Source organism: Adelges cooleyi, unplaced genomic scaffold, assembly GCF_023614345.1.
Source record: "Adelges cooleyi isolate 19-005CV unplaced genomic scaffold, UGA_ACOO_1.1 ACOO_flye_CR_arks_rails_tigmint_CR_PRNA_376, whole genome shotgun sequence".
In the NCBI taxonomy this organism is placed as follows: domain Eukaryota; kingdom Metazoa; phylum Arthropoda; class Insecta; order Hemiptera; family Adelgidae; genus Adelges; species Adelges cooleyi.
In genome coordinates, this window is record NW_026096053.1 from 12,324,311 (window position 1) to 12,344,786 (window position 20,476).

General features: G+C 30.8%; 2 protein-coding genes across 6 annotated transcripts in view; one reads left to right on the top strand and one right to left on the bottom strand.

Annotated features, from left to right (window-relative positions):
* Positions 1–20,476, bottom strand: part of LOC126840152 (protein prickle-like) — a 135,122-nt gene that overhangs the window by 36,484 nt on the left and 78,162 nt on the right. For 2 of the 4 annotated variants that reach the window (XM_050575696.1, XM_050575697.1), the window contains exon 2: positions 15,793–15,826. The exons of the other annotated variants lie outside the window; for them this stretch is intronic. The gene's annotated coding sequence lies outside the window, so the exon portion shown is untranslated. The remainder of the gene's footprint in view (positions 1–15,792; positions 15,827–20,476) is intronic. 4 annotated transcript variants of the gene reach the window in all.
* Positions 8,167–10,606, top strand: LOC126840153 (uncharacterized). 2 transcript variants are annotated; one of them, XM_050575699.1, is made up of 4 exons: positions 8,167–8,246; positions 8,623–8,685; positions 8,866–9,022; positions 10,211–10,606. In XM_050575699.1, the coding sequence occupies exons 2-4, from the start codon at positions 8,632–8,634 to the stop codon at positions 10,477–10,479; spliced, it is 480 nt and encodes a 159-aa protein (XP_050431656.1). In that variant the 5' UTR covers positions 8,167–8,246; positions 8,623–8,631; the 3' UTR covers positions 10,480–10,606. The 2 variants fall into 2 exon arrangements, with proteins under 2 accessions (XP_050431656.1, XP_050431658.1); XM_050575701.1 differs by having other exon boundaries at positions 8,201–8,299.

Sequence of the window (20,476 nt, forward strand, 5' to 3'; positions counted from 1 at the left end):
GTAAGCAATACAATAATCCTGTAATAAATCATTATTGTACATATAAGTTGCTACGTCCAGACCGGGTCCGGTGTATATATATAAACAATGTGCTTCGAAAGGGCTGTTTACATTGAAAAGTTTTCGGTTCATCGATCGCTGTCTCTGTGTTATTCTTAAACTTTATCGCTATTGTTGTCTACTAAAATTTGTTGTAAGCAGGTTGATGAGATGTCAACATTTATCCTCGACTGAAAAAAATAAAAACGTGCTGCTTTTTAAGTTATGTGTTTTGGGGGGGGGGGGGTGAGAAGGAGCCCACGTGTCTGTACTCACGTGAGCGACCGCTTTCGATGTACCTATACTTAATTTATTTATTTATTTTCTCGTTATGGGCGAATAATAAAAGACAAATAAAAAACAGCAAACTGTATTCTTAGTCGGTTTTAGTGTCGAGTAAACGGTTTTAGAGTTAGGCCTGCATTGTGTATGTGTTGTCACAGCTGGCGTTATCCCACCGGTCCCGAAGGAGCTAAATTGATATATATATATATATGTATATATATATATAGTGAATAGGCTAAGAGGGCTTTACAGAAGCACTCTCCGGACGGCAATAACGCAACTACACATAATAATAATACCATGTGGGTTGTATAAAAATTCATATTATAGTGTATTTTAATGATACAAATGATTAGACTTTTAGTATTTAGTAAAAAGCAACACACATTTTTTAGTTAGCCTATTAAAAGCACAAAGATATTGAGGCTGCGACACTTTTGGCATCACTACATAATAATAGTACCTACTCTGTTAGGGCGAATGCTTTAGATAAGTTTTGTGCAAGGCATATTATATATAATATTATTATGCATTGTGTGTGCTCTGTCTAATGAACTATGACTTTACACGTACAATGTGTACATGTATATACTCCTCATTAGGTATAATATGTATCCCTTCATCTCCCCAAGGACCGTTTAAGTAGGTACACAGAATGTGTGTTTTCCGAGTTAGTACTGTAATAATATAAGGTATAAAAAAAACACACATTTTGCAGCTTTTTATTGCATGCAGAGCCAACAAGAAATTCTATTTAATCCAAAACCAAAGTAGCAAACTCCAATTACTAAGCTCTTCAGTGATGAAAATATATATAACTGAATTAAATAATGTTTGTGAAATTAGCAACTAAATGTGTTTATTGCTAAATAATCGAATTAAATGTTTAAAAATATGAAATCAAACATTAGAAATTGTACATTGTAAGGTAAAAAATAAAAATCTTATTTTAACCAATTATCGTTGATGAACAAAATTTAAAAACAAAATTATAGTAAATAATGTTAATAAAATAAACAAGATTGAACTTAAAATAACAGTTTTAATAATATTAATATGACAACATTGCACGTGTAATTATTTTATGTTGCTAGTATGGTATTATTATTTATTACAAGCATACATATTTTTTTTATTTTACAGTAAAACTTGACCATCAAGTAAAATTTTTTCCATTTTCCACTGTTGACATTTTTACTGTTACTCGTTGGACACTTTAGTAATTTCCGTCGCTATCAATCTTAGTCATTTATATTTTGATCTCTCGTTTAGATATTTCAGTTACTTTTTTTGAACTTTTTATTTTGTAGACCCGCCGTCGTTTAAGGTTATATTATTACATGTATAAAAAAAACGAAATTCTGTCCGACTTGTGACGTTTAACGACATTAATATTTTACGAAACGTGAATTCCGGGCTGAATGGTTTTATAATAAAAAATATAATGTCACTTTATCCCGTCTATAGTACATTTGTTTTGCAGAAAAAAACGTATCGCCGTGTTTAAATAGTTTTTAAACTTTTAATTAATTTATTCCAATCAACTATATATTGTTTGAAATATATATGATTTATCATAGTTGTATTGTATGCCAATATTTGAGTGGCAAATAAATCAATGAAATGTTAGCTTTAATGTGAAACTGAGTTAATAATAATGTCTTCAGTAACTTCTACGTTACTGGCTACTTGAAGTTTAATAATACATGAAGATAGGTACTGATGAAAACCAAAATTCAAGTAAATCTTTCGTTGCAAATCTGTCGGATTTTTAGACTAACCGAACGAAGCTTTAGAAAACGGTTAAATAAATTTTTTATTTTTTATTACCTTGACCTTTGTGCTTGTGGTTTGTACCGTTTTTGTTGTTGTAATTTTGACAAAGGGTCACGTTATTTTACACATGACCGAGCTAATATAATGTACATGCTTAACTCTATGCAGGAATGTCAGACGTTCAATATATTACCGGAATGTGTTCTTCATGAGCGTTTGCCTTTAATAATGTTGTCGATCATCCGTGCGGTGATTTTCGTTTAGATTTTATTTTCATTTAATTAGCTTTTACTCTGGTTTCTTTGTGGTGTCAGCTCGGATGGATCCAACCGCAAGTTTCCACGTCCAAATAAGGTGCCGGAAGTGTCTCACACAATTGTATTAATACAAAAATCATCACACAGCTACTATATGCGGTATTGTTCGCGGTTAGCGATGATAATAATAATAATATTATTAGATAACGTCATGCAATACAGTGGTTGTCGTCGACTGAATGATTTCCCAAACTGTTGTTTCGGGTTTAGGTCAATGGTAGTTAACCACTTGCAGAAGCTTAAAAGCGACCCGCGCAAGTTATTTTAAACGTTCATTGTAAATGAATTCAGTTGAAACAATTACAGAGAAAACAATAACACTTCCCAGCAAAGGCTGATACCAAAAGGCACCGGCGAGTATGATGGTAATGATTTTACGTGGAAAATCGGTTTCCGGTAGGAATGTAATTGGTTTTCATTTCATCTCTAACACTTCACACACAAACATTTTATTATATAAAATATATAGTATAGGTAAAATATAATATGATGTTATGTTTTATAATCACCGAGGGTTTTTATACTATTATTATTTTTCAACCTCATGGTTTCACGCTACTCGTAAAAGTATAAAATCCGCTAGCGCCAATAAAGCAATAAATTTCTCTCTGGTGTGCCTACCAGTTAAAAAGCCGGCATAATTTATAATAGGTAGTAAAAACCCCCACCGAGTGCAAGTGGCTAGGAAATATTCCAAAACCGAGTGTGTAGGTTTAAAATATAATATAATGTGTGCTTAATGGTGGCGGCGGTTCTAAATGTTAAACGTATGAAAATATAATTGCACACATTACTTTAGCAGAACATTTTGATAATATTTAAAATTCTAAATCATTTTTTTTGTACCCACAAAACAATTATGAACAAAACTTTCATAAATAAGCGATTCTAGTGTACATTGATTGTGTAAAACATTCTATTTTATGCTGAATGAGAGTGTAAAGTGTTAGGAGTTAAATTAGAATTTGATTTCCTCATTGGTACGGTTAGCATAGGTATTAGTATTTCAGGTTTTCCATCAATCCTACAATACAGAATCATTGTAGTTGAAAATAATTGCTGTACTTCTTTTCCTATTTTTTTTTTTTTACATCATTACCTAATGGGTACCGCCATTACCCTTTTACCGCCGTTAGGTTTATTTATTTGTAACGTATTGTACATGTAGCTCGTTAGTAAGGACATTGTTGAGTATTATCAGCCATCGATTTTATCATAATACACAGAAAAATACTGCAATTACTAAGTGCAATTAAGAGTTAGTGAAAAATACAAAGTGTATGCAGCTATATAACATGATTGTACTAGTGTAGTATTACGGTATAGTACTTGTGCTTGGAATAATAATAATCATACATTGTATGCACTGTCAATAATACTTGCATGTCAACGTGTAAGCATTTGCCAATAACAACCGGTTGGCAAATTGTTGTTGACTTAAAGTGATGTGCGTGCCACTCTCTAAAGGCGTGTAGACTGTAGTGATGATGATAATATTATATAAGCATAGATTTTCTCTGTGACACTGATCAGAAACTTTCCTGGAAAATTTCATTTTATGTAGTTAATCAGTTTGGCTTCTGAGCGGCTCGTTTGAAAGCAATGACATTAATTATGAAATTGTGTTTACCGAGTGATTGTAAAAAATATATAGGCACTCATTTTTTTATTAACCTATAGGAGCAATACAAAACAAGTAGGTTATATGGAGTTTCATAGTTTTAGAACGTATACCTACATATTATAGAAATTGCAAACGAGACTATGACGAAATAAACACATTTTTTTCTAAGATAACGGTCAAAATAGAAACTACAAATAACAGCTGTACTGGAATTTCTCGGTTTCAATGTAAATGTGTCAGTTTCCTTAAATACAGATGTTACACTGTGCTGTCAGTATAGATTACTATTACATACCGAGCACTCCCGTTTTACCGGACGAGACTACTTTCATTTGAACCGCTATATAGCTACTATATTGGGAATGTCGCTGTTCAAACTGTAGCCTTTTTAATCATCAGAAAAAAACCAAATCGAGAGTGCTGTGTGTTTGCTTTGGCCCGGCCTAAGTATGAGCTTTTTGCGAAAAATCAGATCGCCCTAAAAGGTTTGCTGGTGCTGCTGTCGTTTCCGACGTGTTGGCCAGAGGATATGGGGGAGAATCGAAATAAATTACATTTATTTAAATTGCGTCGAGTCACGAGGATTTATCACACACACACACACAGACACCACCGTCGTCGCTATATGTAGGTATATGAACGTTCAAGTTAAAAGCACACACACATTATTATGTAAATTGACGAATGTACAATATAATATAATAGAGGTTCTGCTTTCCATCAGAAACCCAAAAAACCGCGATGGATTTATGATAATAATTCGCACGCTCCACACGGTTTTATCCAGATAGATCATGATTTCCGGTTTTTCTTTAAATATTGTTCGCATTACTTATTTCATATCCGGCCGCTCCGTGTGTATGCACAAAGTGCACAAGCTTTATAAAGGAAATGTAGTGAAATATCATAAAATGTCAAATTTGATAAACCAGTCTACTAAATTATACTGTAACGCGAGTTCGTTAATGCTGTATAATAATCTTAATATATTATTTTATATAAAATATATCATCATGATTGTCGTTGCCGGTCGATCGCATACGGATCCATATACTATGTAAGACAACATAGTTAATATTTTATAATATAAAGTGATGACTTATTTTACAAAGACTTATTTTTTTTTGCAATTATTAAAACTGTTAAAAATCAATATATTTTGGCTCTCGAGGCAGAATCTTTGTAAGTAAATTTTACCTATTTAATATTTTGTTTTTATTAATATTTTTCTAAAATTGTGAAAAAAGTGATTGCTTATATTATTTATACATATATTATATTGTGTATAAGTTGTTAGTTAATGTGTAGGAAAAATAAAAACAATTTAAAAGTTGTCTTTATATGCAAAAAAGCTTGTTGATTTGTACAGATTCATATCTCTAAAACTACTTGAAATATTTAAAGTCGAGGGTGGCATAACTATATAATAAGTAAAATAATATAAATCCTTAAATGGAACATTAGGTTCTGTGTTTGGACTAGCACTAACTAACGAGCTCAGGAAATCTGCCTAGGCCTGAAATAATAATATGGTTGTACAACCCAATTTATTATTTTAATAACATTTGTAAGTTTTACTGTCTTAATGTCTCGACACATTTCAGTTTAGTGGAAAATGTTTTAAGTATAATATAATATAATTGATTGATATTGTAAAAAAGATACTAATTTAGGAAATATTATTGAAACAACTGTGTTGTCTACTTATATTTTATACATTTATTTTGATGTTATAGAAATATTTTGTGTCATCCTTAACAGTTTTGGTGATAAAAGAGGCGTTGTTTGATTTGACATTTACTATTACAGTAACAGAGTTTATTGAAAATTAATATGTTATCTTAAATTTGTTTTAATTCAAATACATTAAAAAGGTTTTCAATTTCTCAAAAAAAGTCTTTTGTCTAGTTGGGACTTGTCGTATGAACTCTCAAAGATATAAAGCACAACTTGTACAGTGGGTATATATATTTAAATATATATTGAAAAATTGCAATAAAAAGGTATTTGCGATGGATGAAAGAATACATATGGGTTGAAGACAACGGGCCAAATGTAGATAGTGCAAGATAAGACAGATTTTTCAATAACCACCTTTAAATTGAGAATTTAAATAAGTTTCCTTTTGAGGGGACTTTCAAAGCGCAGTTTCATATATAGTTGGGAATATTGTCCTTACAATATGTTGATGGCATTTTATTTTAAATATCAACGATTTTGAAACTATGAATATCTAGCCAAAAAACTATGGGCACTCAAAATGTGGTAGGTAAATATTTATATGTTTATTTGTGCCATTGAATAGAATATATAAAATGTACATGTTACTTTGCGGTGCAAGGAGTATAGGATAATAATATTCAGTGTTATAGTTTTATACTCGCTCGCGTACCCTGTCTGTCAGCCTAATCCGGAAATTTACCTTTTTTTTTCTATCTCTAAAGGGGTTTACCATAGGCAGTGTGTGCACTTAACAAACTGAGTGGGTTCCCGTTGCTTTTGTGCAGATCCGTACAATGATAGCGGATTTGAATAATTCGGCCAAACAACAGCGAGCTTCGGCTAGGCCAGAAGCACTTGTTCGTCAAAGTGTCGTCGTTTTGCCAAAAAGCTACAATACACAAAACCCAAAATAAAAGCCACGCGCCGCCTTTGAGGCAGAGATTTTGGTTTTATCTAAAAACCGCCTTGAAAGTTTATTTGGGTCGTTCCTATGCAAACAGACTCGAGCTTAGTAAGTCCACCTTGACATCATTAAGACACCTGTGTGTATTTTCTATAGACACATCTCTTTCTAAAAAATAATTATAATAAGTTAAGTTAAGCATTGTGGGACGATTAAAAACAGTTTGTTCCAGTAACAATAGTATTTTTACTTTTGTTTTATACAACAAGATCAATAGTAGTTAAGCCTAAGAGCCACCATAATATTATACATGCATGTTTTTTTTTAACCTATATATTTGTACATGGTTTAAAATATATTTTTGGTGTTAAATTAAAATCATGTTTATTTGTTAGTATCCTATCCAGAATCTAATGTATTAAATAAGATAATTTGGTATGGCTTTTATAAAATGTGTACTGGTAACATAACGTGTGTTGCTTATGCGGTTCTTTTCAAACCGATAAAGTCTTACATAGGTAACCTTCATATTTTTTTTTTAGATTACTATGAAGTCTGTTGTTATTTGAACACTACACGTGCACCACATTATTTGTCTGCTTATGTATTACAACTTGTGGCTTATAGCATAAAAAAAAAATTTTGGTCGCGACGATTTCATAAACTAAAAACACTTTAAAGATATTTCAAATAAGTAACAGAAATTTGAATATTGGCAATGTCCTATACTTTTGGACATTAAATATAATTCCTGAAAATTTAATACTTGTTTTAAGACAGTTAAAGATGGTAGCTTAAAAAAACATATCGCTATGTACTTAAGCCAAGACAATTAAAAAATCGAATTGGATCAAATTGTCCATTGAAAAAAGTTTAAAAAAATATATTATAATTAAGCAGCTACAATATTATGCCTGTTTAGTAAAAATTGTCAACTTATCAACCTTTAAATTTGTAATATAAAAATGTATACTAGAAAGTGCACATACATAAACATTTATTCGGATAATATTTCGGTTTTTGTCAATTTTTTAATGAAAATAGAGGTTTTTTTTTCTTATCAAATCTTGAAAAAATGTATTGGCAAGGTTAAATTATTATTCAGAAATTGTTGTCCTTATATTTATTATTACAATAAGAAAAGAATACTGCGTCTAGCGGTTTCTAGACATTTTTTAATGCTAGGTCGATTTGAGAACAGAATAATTACTTATTGTAATTTGACTTTTTGGTTAAATATCAGGCATGTTTTTTTTTCAATGTAACGCAAAATAAATGGTTAAAAAATATGCTTGTTCTTCGACAGGTACAAAGTTGAAAAAACGTTTGAGTACATAACTTTAGGTGCAAGATTCGCATATTAGACTAGTGGTGGAAAGTATGGCGTTGACAATATTGAATCCGATTGGTCTAGAAGTTTTTTAAAATTTCGAAAAAAAGCATATACAAGATAAACAAGATAAAACAAACAAAAAGTATTACACTGCAAAAGTCGTTATAAAAAGGCAGCCTGAGCACTAAAAGTAGTACAGTGTTTTTTGATTTTTCTACGCGTTAAGTTTATATCAGACATAAAATAGTAAGTAACGTTTCAAATGATTTTTTGCAAGGAAATGCGGTATTAAAGTTTAGGTTAGGTTTTAAATATTTTTTTTTTTAATGACAATTTATTTTATAACTAAATGTAATGTTATGGTATACTTTTTTTCGGGAAAATAATTAAAATTAGTTAATTGTCTCGTTGAAGATAACTTTGTATAGTTTTTTTTTTCTTGACAGATTGATTAAGTTTCCAATTTTTTTTTGTATTAAATGGTGTGTTTGTGCTCTTACACACTTATGTGCCTGATGTTCATTCATCCGTTAGACATTCACCATTTATTATTTATTATTTCTATTTAATATGATTGACAAAACTATTAATAAAATATATTTTGCGGTTTTTATTGTTTTAGGGACTTAAGATGAAATCAAACATGAGCGTTGTCTTAGTTGCAGTGTATTTTTTCGGTGGTATTGTAAGTCATTATTTATTGTTTGTCAGTTTTGATATTATACAACCTATTTAGGTTAATACAAAGTTACATTCTTTGGTTCTGCCTTCACTGTATACCTACACAAAACTGTTATACTATTTAATATAACCGATATATTAATCGACGACAGATGATACTAACGTTATAATATGTGTCTTTCAGATTTCACTGAGTGCTATCATTAGTAAAGATGATCATTACTGTTGTGCTGACATGGGTTATAATCTCGATGGTCGGCCCCAATCATTAAAAAAATTGTACAACAATTTAAACGAAAATAATTTTGATACATTTATGACGCAGGAACAATTTAAGGACGGTTAGTATTTAATTGAATATTTAGATTAATTTATGTTTCTTAAAAAGATCAGATTTTCATTCTGTAGAAACCACTGTTTTTTACAGTGGGGCTTTTAGGAAATCTATATTTATTTTATTCTCTGTTGTGCTTGACGAACCAAGTAAAAAAAAGAACTAAAGGTATTTTTTAAAAGACAAAAATTCTACTGGACTTGTTCAGGGTCTGAAAATATAATAGATAGTTGATTTAAAAAAACAGAACCAAAAAAATGTAGTTTTTAAATTATGTATTCAAAATTGTATTAACTAAGAAAAACACAGTTAAATTTAAATTGTGATTTTATTAATTTTTATTATCTATAAGAAGGCGTCGATTATGATTTCTATGGTAATTTCATCAATTTGAGGTAGGGGAGAATGGGGGAATACCAGTCAGTGGGTAATACCGGTCAATGGAATATCTCTTAAAATATGATAGCTAAAATTTAGATGAGCACATAATTTGATAACTTTTTTCTCACCAAAAATTAATTATTAATTTTTTTATCACTTGTAATATTTTTCCAAAATAAAACTCATCTCAAATTAAGACTTTCTAGTTTTTTACTATATTGACCGTTTCTCTAATATATCACAAACTGGCAAGGATTTATGCATTTATTTGCTCATAATATACCTAAATATTACAGGTTTAAAGTAAATACATGCATTAAAAATAAATTCTGATAGGTATTAACCAGTCAAAACTTATGGGGTACTAACGGTCTAACATACCTTACCTAACTAATATTTCCATTAAACATACAATGTCTTTGAACAATATCATTGTACAATAGGTCTGTACTGATAACATCATATTTTGATCATAATTTTTATGTTTTTTAGAAACTTAAATTTTTACTTATAATTTTACATATGTTTTTTGGTGACTGCTATTACCCCACTTTAAAAAAAAATATTTAACTTAATTATTCCCTGGCACATATGCGGATGATACAATAATTTCAGCATCACACACGATCCTCAAATTTATCTACGTTACACTGATGTTTGAAAACATGTTGAAAGATGCCAAAAAAAAATTTAAAGACTGCAACCGAATCGCCCAACGTCATATACGCATATACGTCGTAGCGCCTAACAAGATTATAGTTTTACAATACTGTGCAATGTAATTGACTTATTTTTAATTGTCATTTGTCTACAGATACATTTAGAAAATCGTATTACGACGTTATGTTGTCAGCGGCTGAAGAGGCAAGAGCGCTTATTAAAAACGGTCAAGTTAAAACTGGAATTAAGGTATTAAAGAGTGTATTAATAAAACATATTCTCCATAACGAACAAATCGATAGTGGATTGCCGTTAGAAATGTTTTTTGAGTCTTGTTCACAAAACGCTGTAAACAAACTAGTAGAAATCGCCGACCTGTTCGCAACAGACGTGCTAAATGAAGAAGTAAAAGTAGAAGAATAAATTCAAAGTTTATTATTAAATAAAAACAAAAAAAAAATGTTGATTTGATAATTATAATAATTTTGCTTCGTTTGTTTGTTTGTATTGATAATATTTATTTTACAAATAAACCATATCATACTTTGAATTGTTGTTAATTATATTTCAATGTGTATTCTTTTACCATAATAATATATAAATTATAATAATTCAAATTTCAAATATAATCAATTACTTAGGTCATAAACAGCTTAGGCCGACTCTTCTTAAATAATTTTTATAAAATAACAATGATTTTTTAATACCTAGCTTTTTATGATTTTTATAATGGATTATCTTACTGCATTTTTTTTTTATAATATAATGTTTACATTAATGAATATAATTACCAAATATGCTAAAAATATTAACTGTCTCATGAATATTGAACTAGAATTATGACCTTCGAATTTTCAATACAACAAGCGTGTTCGTACAATATTTTGTTGTTGGATCGACGTACCTATTTTTCTTATTCAAATTGATTGCAGTTGAAAAAGTAGGTACAGTGTATGTACAACTGTGTACTTAAGCCTGTAGTAGTATGTCTGCGTTTAGTAAAAATTGTCAACACATGATTTCCTATGACCTTAGGTTTTTAAGTTTAACAAGTCAAACACTGAATATTCTACTGATATAAACCGTGTATGCACTATATTTTCAAATATTACAAAACAGTTGTGAAACAAACTATGATAAATGACCAAGTTCCAAATTAAGTATAATTTTGTTCTGAGATCTAATGACAACATATAAAGCTATAAACCAATCTAAACTTGTTTAAAGTATTATGGTACTTCCCAGAAAAAATTAAAGGAGTTGTGGGAGTGCTGTCCCCTATGTATACAACTTTTCCAAATAAATAAAACTACAGTGCTAAAATGAATTCGGTTTTGTAAACTATATTAATTTAATCAGTTTTTATACATTCGGTATTACATTTCATTTATTTCTTTGTATTGGATTTGTTGTAATTTAATGTGCCATCATTTATATTATAGTTGTTGTTTTAGTCCATTTATGTAGTTTTGTATAGAAAAGTCAAATTTTTAGCATTAGGTTTTATTAACATTATTAATAATAATACTATTTTTACTTATTTCCGACACGTCTTCAGTCTATATCTATAGTAAGAAAACACCTAAATGGTAATATAATTCTTGATTCTTCGCCAGTCGCTATACATATATGTAATTATGTTTGCGTGACTTCCACTGTTATTATGCCCGTTTACAAATTGTTGTGTACTTGTGTAATAATTATCATACCACGCTAATAACAATTATATCAATTATGTACACGATTTGAGATGGCAAGATGTAAAATATTATACACCGGTTAAAAAACAATGTAAGTTGTATGATAATGATAGTTGCTCTTATAAGTAATGACTTTTATTAGTTAATTTATTTAATAACGCCAAAACAACCGATATTATATAGTAGTTGAACTAAAGTGCAAAATATATCTCAGTGGCATAATATTATAGTTTAGTACCGTTTCCGGTGCCATGCGAACCCGTTATTAGAATTCCACGTAGAAAGCTGCGTAGGCCCATCTCTTGACGATGAGATACTTACAGCCAAGGAGAACACCGACTAAGACAATTACCGAAGATGACTGGTCGCCTTTTGTCCAGTTCTATGCATACCTATATCCACGCGAGTCCGCATGTGGTATGGCCCAGCGTTAATTTATCTGTTGGTGAATTGCAAATTTACTTCTACCTGTTCAGCAACTCGAACAACAACTGTAAAACTGTATGTCTTTCATTGGTTTTTGTGATCCCATGTCTTTCCTAAAGGGAAGCCTCTCTTTATAATCTTTTAACACGCCTTAAACATTCTTCATTGTTGTTCAAATTTAAGATTTCTATACTCGTATGAGTTCATTTAATTTTCAAACCCTATAGCGATTTAAAACTAAGTATCTACCCTTGCCAATTTCCCCACAGTCATTACACTACTCTGCCGAGTATATAATTCATTCTTACACGACGTTTTAATTTATTATAATTCGGATTTTGGATTGGGTTCAAAAGGGGTACTTAAGCAAATAACGGATTTCCATAGCTATTGCAACTGTACAACACTATTATTGAGTGATTATAGTGACTAGCACTGCAAATAAAGCGAAAGCAGTTTAATTTAATTTTTTTTTTTTTTTAAGCGCCGGCCAAGTAAAATATTATTATGTAATGTTATCACGATGAGAAAATGTTTGTCCAGCAAGCAACCATTGTGAGAACCACCTGTTTTGCGTGGAGGGTTGTAGTAGTGTAAAGTGTGTTCCGGAAGGTTAGGCACTTTAATAACGGTGCAGCAGGTGGAATTGAACAAAACGTTAAGGTGTGCTCATCATATAGATAGGGATGGACAGGAAAAGGTCGTCCTGTAATCTAGCAAAGCGTACAGTAATGACAAGTATATTATAATAATATGTTATTATAGACATTCGGTTGATGTATACACCGACAGATCGACCAAATGTCGATGGCTTCTTCAACTAAGTTATTCCACAGCTAAAGCTTTGGCCCTCACTAACACTTATTCTAAAATAAAATTTATAGATTTTTGGATATTTTCTAAACCGTCGCCCTCGATTCGGTATTATTAATTTTTAATTAAAAGTTCAACAATACTTGCGCCACCAACAGATTCGCTGGCAGTTTCCTATAATGGATTTGTTGTTCTCTCTCCAGGCAGGAAGCAGGGAAAAAGTGACAACTTGAAAGTATACGAGCTTCGCCACAGGACACTAAACTGAAAAGGTTGTACCTAACCCTTTTTGTACTGGACCGCCTTTTCGTATCTCTATTTCAAAAAGCGGTTAATTAATCTTGACATCTTCCACGGGCTCATATATATTATGCAAGCCTTCAGATATGAAATATTATGTATCTTTCTTTTACCGCCGAGAGAATAACATTATCTATACAACAAGTACAGGTTAAATTGTAAGCAAATAAAATACGCATTTATATGCATTTAAATCTGTCTACATTTGCATAACGTGCAAAAAAAGTAAAATGTTTCAGAGTTTTTAATTCAATCTAAAAATGAAATATTATACAATATAATACATGTTTGTTAATACCGAGTAGTATCTTTAATAAGGTATAGAGTTGACTAGGTTAGGCAAATAATATAGTCCCATTTTATTTCACTGAAGTTAAATTGGATTTCATACTCGGTGTATTAAAAAAAATCCAAAACCGATTCAAAGAAGCGGCAGATATAAAAATGTACTTTTACAAAACGTTTAAACTTTTAAAGTGCTTCGAGCGAGTCATAAAAATCTTATATAGGCGTTAAATGTATAAATACCCATAAGACTATGTATATGTAATATTTGTGCTCAAAAACTTTTTAATATTATGCTTTGAAAGTTTTCGATTTAGAGTTTTTAAACAAAAATCTTAATCAAGTAGCGGATGTATAAAAAATACAAGAAAATAAAAGAGAGTGTAAAATACATGTATTTAAATAAAAATAATCAATAATATTTAAAAAAAACTGATAGGTTCACATACTGAAAATGTGGGCCAGTCTAAGCTAAAATTTAAATTAACATAACTAGAAATTTTTTTCTTAAAAAAATGACAACCTTTTTATGACTTTATCCAATTTTGAAAACGTTATACTCCTTTATAACTAATGGACTCATGTAGAGATCCCAATCGAAACACACAATGCGTAGGTACACTACACATATACATCAGTGGTAGTATTAATTATTGTCTCCCCATCATTATTATACCTATGAAAGCATGTATAACACTACAGTATGAAGATGTAAAAGAAAACAATCACTGAATGGGTAACGTTTCTTTTGTTTTTGAATTCCAGAGAAGACACCAACGACTTGGGTGTCCAAAATGAAAATAATCAAAACACATTTATCAAAAATTTACCCCACTTGTGCGAGAGTGCAAAAACATTTAACATATAACATATAGAAATGTAGAAAAAATATTGTCAGTTAAAAATCAGTTTTCTACATAAAACGAGCCCAGTACAATACAAAGTCAGAAAATAATACTTATAATTGGTCAATAATATTTACAACAAGTAAGTACTTTAATACAAACTTAAGACCATTCCTCCGCGTGTTTATTTAATATAATTTGCTATAAAAACATTTTTTAAGAGATGTTGAAAACCCTAAAAAAAATATCACCCGTACAACCTGTACTATTAAAAATTTATGTTTTCTTGTAGCTGTATGATAATTCTGTGAACACACACCGCTTAGAAAAATGTGTTATTCTAATAAAATAAAAAAAATCCGTTTATTCGATAATGGGACTGTCGATAATTTATTTACCGGTTTGAAAATTTCATTATAGCTTGGGGAAAAATTACAATTCCGGTTCCATCCATTGGCCAGGTAATCGAACCTATGGCGTACAAATTACATTAATTTTATATATTTTAGCTCCACCCAATCGTGACAACACCTCTCGGCTGAAGATGACAACGCCTTACCTAGAGGAATGTCACGCTTTGTCCATTTCCTATTTGTAATATTTTAATCTTGATTTAAAAAATCCGTTTTAGAAATGAGCGGCACATAATAATATTATCATAACTAGTGTCAACGATATATGAACAATAATGTTATATACATAAATTATACCCTTCTCTGGGATTTATTACACGGTGTCCAGCAGAACAACAATAATATTTAAAGGGATAATCGCACAAATCCCAACGGTCCTTATGGTCATCCTTGGTTAATTTTCATTGGCATTACAATAGTATAACAATACAATCACAACATCCCTTAATTATATAGCCACTGCCCGAAGCATTGCTGCTCCTTCTTAGTGCGTGTACTCGGATATTAAATTATAAATAAAACACAGGACTTTATCGTCGTGACCACCCTAGGTTAATTACCCGGACCGTGGTAATGGTAATGATAATAATACCAATAATGATAATAATAATATGTACACACTACACACCGCGTGTGTATATTTACATGACGGTTTCATCATCAATCATACCCCGTTGACGACCGAGTTGGTATTTTTAAAAATTACTTTTTATTTTATTTTATACAAGACGGACATTAACAACAGACCGGTCAGTGTGTTTACAGGATCATTACACACCGAATTTGCCGTCGTAAAGCGACCGAGGGCTGTGTTGTTACACTATTATGACGTGTAGTAATAATAATCATAATAATAATAATACCTTACATTAGTGCACAACGGTAACAGTAAGTCGAAGAAGGCCGGATAGGGAATGAAGTAAGAAAAAAAAAAGTCATAATTTCGTTACATACCGACGCTCGGTCCTGCCGCCGTTTGCAAACTCACCTGAAACAGAAATAAAAAAAGAAAATTATTTTCAAGAACACAAAAAAACCAGTACAGTGGGGTCGGGGCATAGTGGGGACGGGGAGGTCACAGGTTCGCAGGAATTTTTAAATCTGAAAGTGATAAAATCACTTTCGATGCAAATCAGTAGTTAGTAATTTCAAGACAGTACAGACCAAAGCCAACACAGTGTACGCCAGCAAAGTTAGAGAAAGTAGTAAATCGAGGTGCTGTATTTAAAAAATAAGCACCAAAGCGTTTATTTATCAAAGATTTTATTCAATTTTATCACTTTTATTCATAATAATTCCTGTAGACCTGTGACCTCTCTATAGCGTCTGTTTGTTTCTCACATCTGGTACACCATGTTTGTACTAGAAAAAATTTAATTAAAACCAAAAAAGAAATTATAGCCAGTAAAAGGTCTAACTTGTAACATACGTCTAAACTCGTATGGTTATTTTTTTTTGTTTTTTCAAATGTTAACTGTGAAGAAGTAAGCTTTTCAACTTTATTCCCCCCCCCCCAAAAAAAAAAGTACCAACTAGATAAAATTTGTGATTTATAGAGTTTACAAAAAAAGCCTACGCCAGAGTAAAACCAAAACCAGTATTACTTGTTTTATTGCTTACTGAATGGCCAATGGTATATTATAGTTTGCAGAACAGAATATCCATAAAACTAGGTAAGGCTGTGATATACTTTTTCCAGATAAAAAAGATTTGTTTAATCCTTTTCAGGCTTAACGAACCCTTTTGATTTCTGCTATAACTGTACTTTTTTTTTTTAAAAAATCACCTCTGCAAAAACATATTGAAATAAACTAAATTATAGCCGTTGAATGTGTTACAATAGTTCTCTGCAAAGTGCCATTTAGCGTAAAAGGAAAATCGTGTTTATTTACATTTTATATTCAAATAAAATGAATTGTTTAAATTATGTACAGTATATGCAATAATTGTGTTAGCACTAAAAACAGTTTTCCCACCATTTGTATAATCTATTCGTTTTAATAATTTTCATGTTAATTCTTGTAACAATATTTATACTTTTTATTTTAAAAAAAACCCCACATAAAAACAAATGAAAATTAAGTTAAAAAAATAATAGTAATAAAATATACTAAAGAGAGAAACGTCAGTGGAATTTTTAGGTAATCAGTTTAATTTTTTAAAAAAATGTCATCATATATTAGTCCATACTTCTTTTGCGTATGAGCGATGAAGGTAAAACATTACCTATGTATTGAAAAATATAGGGAAACAACTGTCTTACATCAGATAGATCATCCTGTATAATAGACGAATTTCAATAATCTCTTGTTACAGTACAAAGGAAATCAGTTATTAAAAAAAAATAACGTAAACTATAGAGTCGAGCAATATTTCCATCCCGAACCTTTTCTTTACAAAAAAAAACATCAAATGGTTAATAAAAATAAAACGGAATAATAAATATTTCGACGAAGACTTTTCGAAACTTGATCCCTCTAATAATATATATGTCATCAAAGGAATACTTATAATATATTATTATTATGTGTATAAGTTTACCAGTTGGGAGTATTCAGACAAGAGTTTATATTAATATTTTCAATGCAAACAAAGTGAAAACATTAACTCAATCGTTGTTACATGTTTATTGGCAATTTGGTACACAATATTCGTACATTATAAATTGTATATTATATTTGTTTGAGCAAAAAAAAAAAACTAAGAAGTTTAAGACTTGTAACGTTCAGCGGCGGTGCCAAATAATTAATTGATTATTTGTGTGTGTGTTTTTTTTAACATTTTATTATCGTTTAACATACTTTGGAAGTAACGCACAGGTTTAAGAAGTCGAGTCGATAGCACGTAAACTATCTGTACACGGGACGACCGCAATAATATATTATTTAGCTTTAATGTGTTTTATGCAAATCCAGTTCGGTAAACGCCACAAGTGATCGACCGGCGTTAAACAACGTGTTAAATATAAACGACCACACGAAGTCATTATCTATTCCCAACTATACAAGCTCATAGCAGCTACAATGGTATAATGTATATTTTTCAGTCGATAGGTACACGTTGACTGGGATGTTTGCAAAAAATAACATTTAAAAAACCCAAACAAGTTCTACAGGGTGTCCCATTTTAAAATACTAATCGATTTTTCTCCAAAAATACCAATCCAATCAAAAACTTGTTTATTAAAGACTTTTAGAGTACAAAAGGGGACGTTAAAAAAAATAGTCCAAAATTCAAAATGGCCGACTTGGACAAACTTGGAAACCATATATTTTTTGTTAACCAAACAAATTATCTTATCAAAACTAACAACTTTTGTAATCAAAATTTTTCGGTAAAACCCATAGTTTAAATGGTAAAACCCAATATTTATAAATAAAGTCTCTTTAACTATTTTCAGTTTTATTTTATTTTGATGCATTACCTTGGTATATGTGGTAACCATGTTTTTTGTCTTTGTGATACACAGAAAAGAAGATAACGTTAACGATAAAGATAATGATAATGAAATGGTAAGGTTAGGTTAGGAAATGATAAACATACCACGGTTACCACACATGACACGGTTACCACATGCTTCAAAATAAAACAACAAAACTAAAAATAGCTGAAGAGACTTAAATTACAAATTATGGGTTTTACCGAAACATTTTTTCTACAAAATTTGTTAGCTTTGATAAGAACATCTGTTTTGTTAACAAAAAATACGTGGTTTCTATTTTTAAAAAAACATGTTTTTGACCGTAAGTCTGCCCTTTTGAATTTTGGACCATATTTATTTATTTTTTTAACGTCCCCCTTTGTACTCTAAAAGTTTCTAATAAGCAACTTTTTGATTGGATTAGTGTTTTTGGAGAAAAATCGATTAGTATTTTAAAATGGGACACCCTGTACAAACGAGCCAAGTTTATATAGTACCGTTGATCATTTCACGGTCGGTTATCAATTATTATTGACGACTCGAGAAGTCGGTGTAGACTGTAGTGGAACCGCATAACCTTTAAGTACATACCTATCGTCGTGTGGTTCTCTTCAGCTCAAGTCGGTGTATTTTAATGGGCCCCCCAAACACTTCACCTTCGGGCTTTGACGACAGAAAATACACCAAAGACACAATCGATTCGTCCGCACTCGAACACGTACCTATTGCGAGTACACTTCATGTGGAGATGGCAAAATATTCCTAAAAAAACCCACTAATTACATAGTATAACGTATAGACAATATAGACAGCTAACGTCAACGACTCGTTTGTCTGAAAAGTTCCTTGCTTTGTATATTTATCGAGCTGGACAAACCCGAATTTAAAGTAGGTCAGGTTAGCCCAAGTAGTAAAAAAAAATCATGGATATTTTTCGGACTCGGTAGACGATAGAGCCTACTCCTCTGTTACCTGCATAACATTTCAGTCGATTGACCGTTTTTATCGAGTATCAACAAAGCACATAAATAGCCGGCTCTCATATTATTTTACATTCAACGATGGCCACGCAAGTAGTATATAAAGTATTATTATGTGTAGGTTCATTAGGACTGGGGAAACGACCGTCGATAAGATCTTCTACGTTTGTACACTGTATGTTTGTCAGCACTCTCGGCCGACGGTGACCTAATGTAAAATAATCAAAAAAATCTTAAAAACCCGATACGGCAGTGTATTATAATATAATGTACACTTCTTATACATAATAATAATAACTACAGGAGACAATATAACCTGCTCTCGGTAGGCAACTGATGCTAATCGTCACAGCGGTGTAAACGCCACACACACACACGGGATGACACTCTTTTCATTTTATTTTTTATCGACCTGACAATATATGGAAACTATTAAAAAACACTGGTAAACGTCTCAACACCGGGTTAGCTTAGAAATTAAGTATAGTTTAACAAATTTAGCACCGAGGCTTCATTTTAAACGTTAATGGTCTCAAACATGGCATCGGTTTGAAAATAATATTATTATCATTGTCGTTGGATATAGAAGGCGAACGGCATAGTCGACCGGTCCAAACACCGGAGTGTGTTGGTAAACGGAACACGGTAACCGCAAGGCGTTCTGTGTAGGAAAACAGTATAATATACATTATGCTTAAGGTAGTATAAGTAATATAAGTATGCACCAAATGACCTTTAATAAAATATTACTTAAACCAATTTTTCGAATATAATATGTTCAATTATTTACTATATTTAAAACTGTATTTATTAAGACATGGCTACAATTTTACCATTTTTTTTCTTTAAGTATTAAAATAGAAATACCTAATTTCTGGATAAAACAAATTCTAAATCTATCGAAAATATAAGAAATCATCTTCTATTTTGAGCTACCAAATGCTTCTCTCGAAAATATGAATTTGAAAATTACATTTGATTCTTAAATATAACCCCTATGAATTTTAAGTAATATAAGATAACATGAGGATTTTGTTTCAAATTATACTTCAAATACAATTTAAATTTACTAGTAAAGTCTCTTTATAATAAGTAATAACATTTATACCCCTAAGAATTACATATTTTGTAACTTCCAAATCTTCCAAATTTCATCCAAATTCTCAAAGTTAGAAGAGGTAAAGGCACAAATACATTTTGTTATGTAAAGCTGGGACCACCATACGGATTCCTAGTA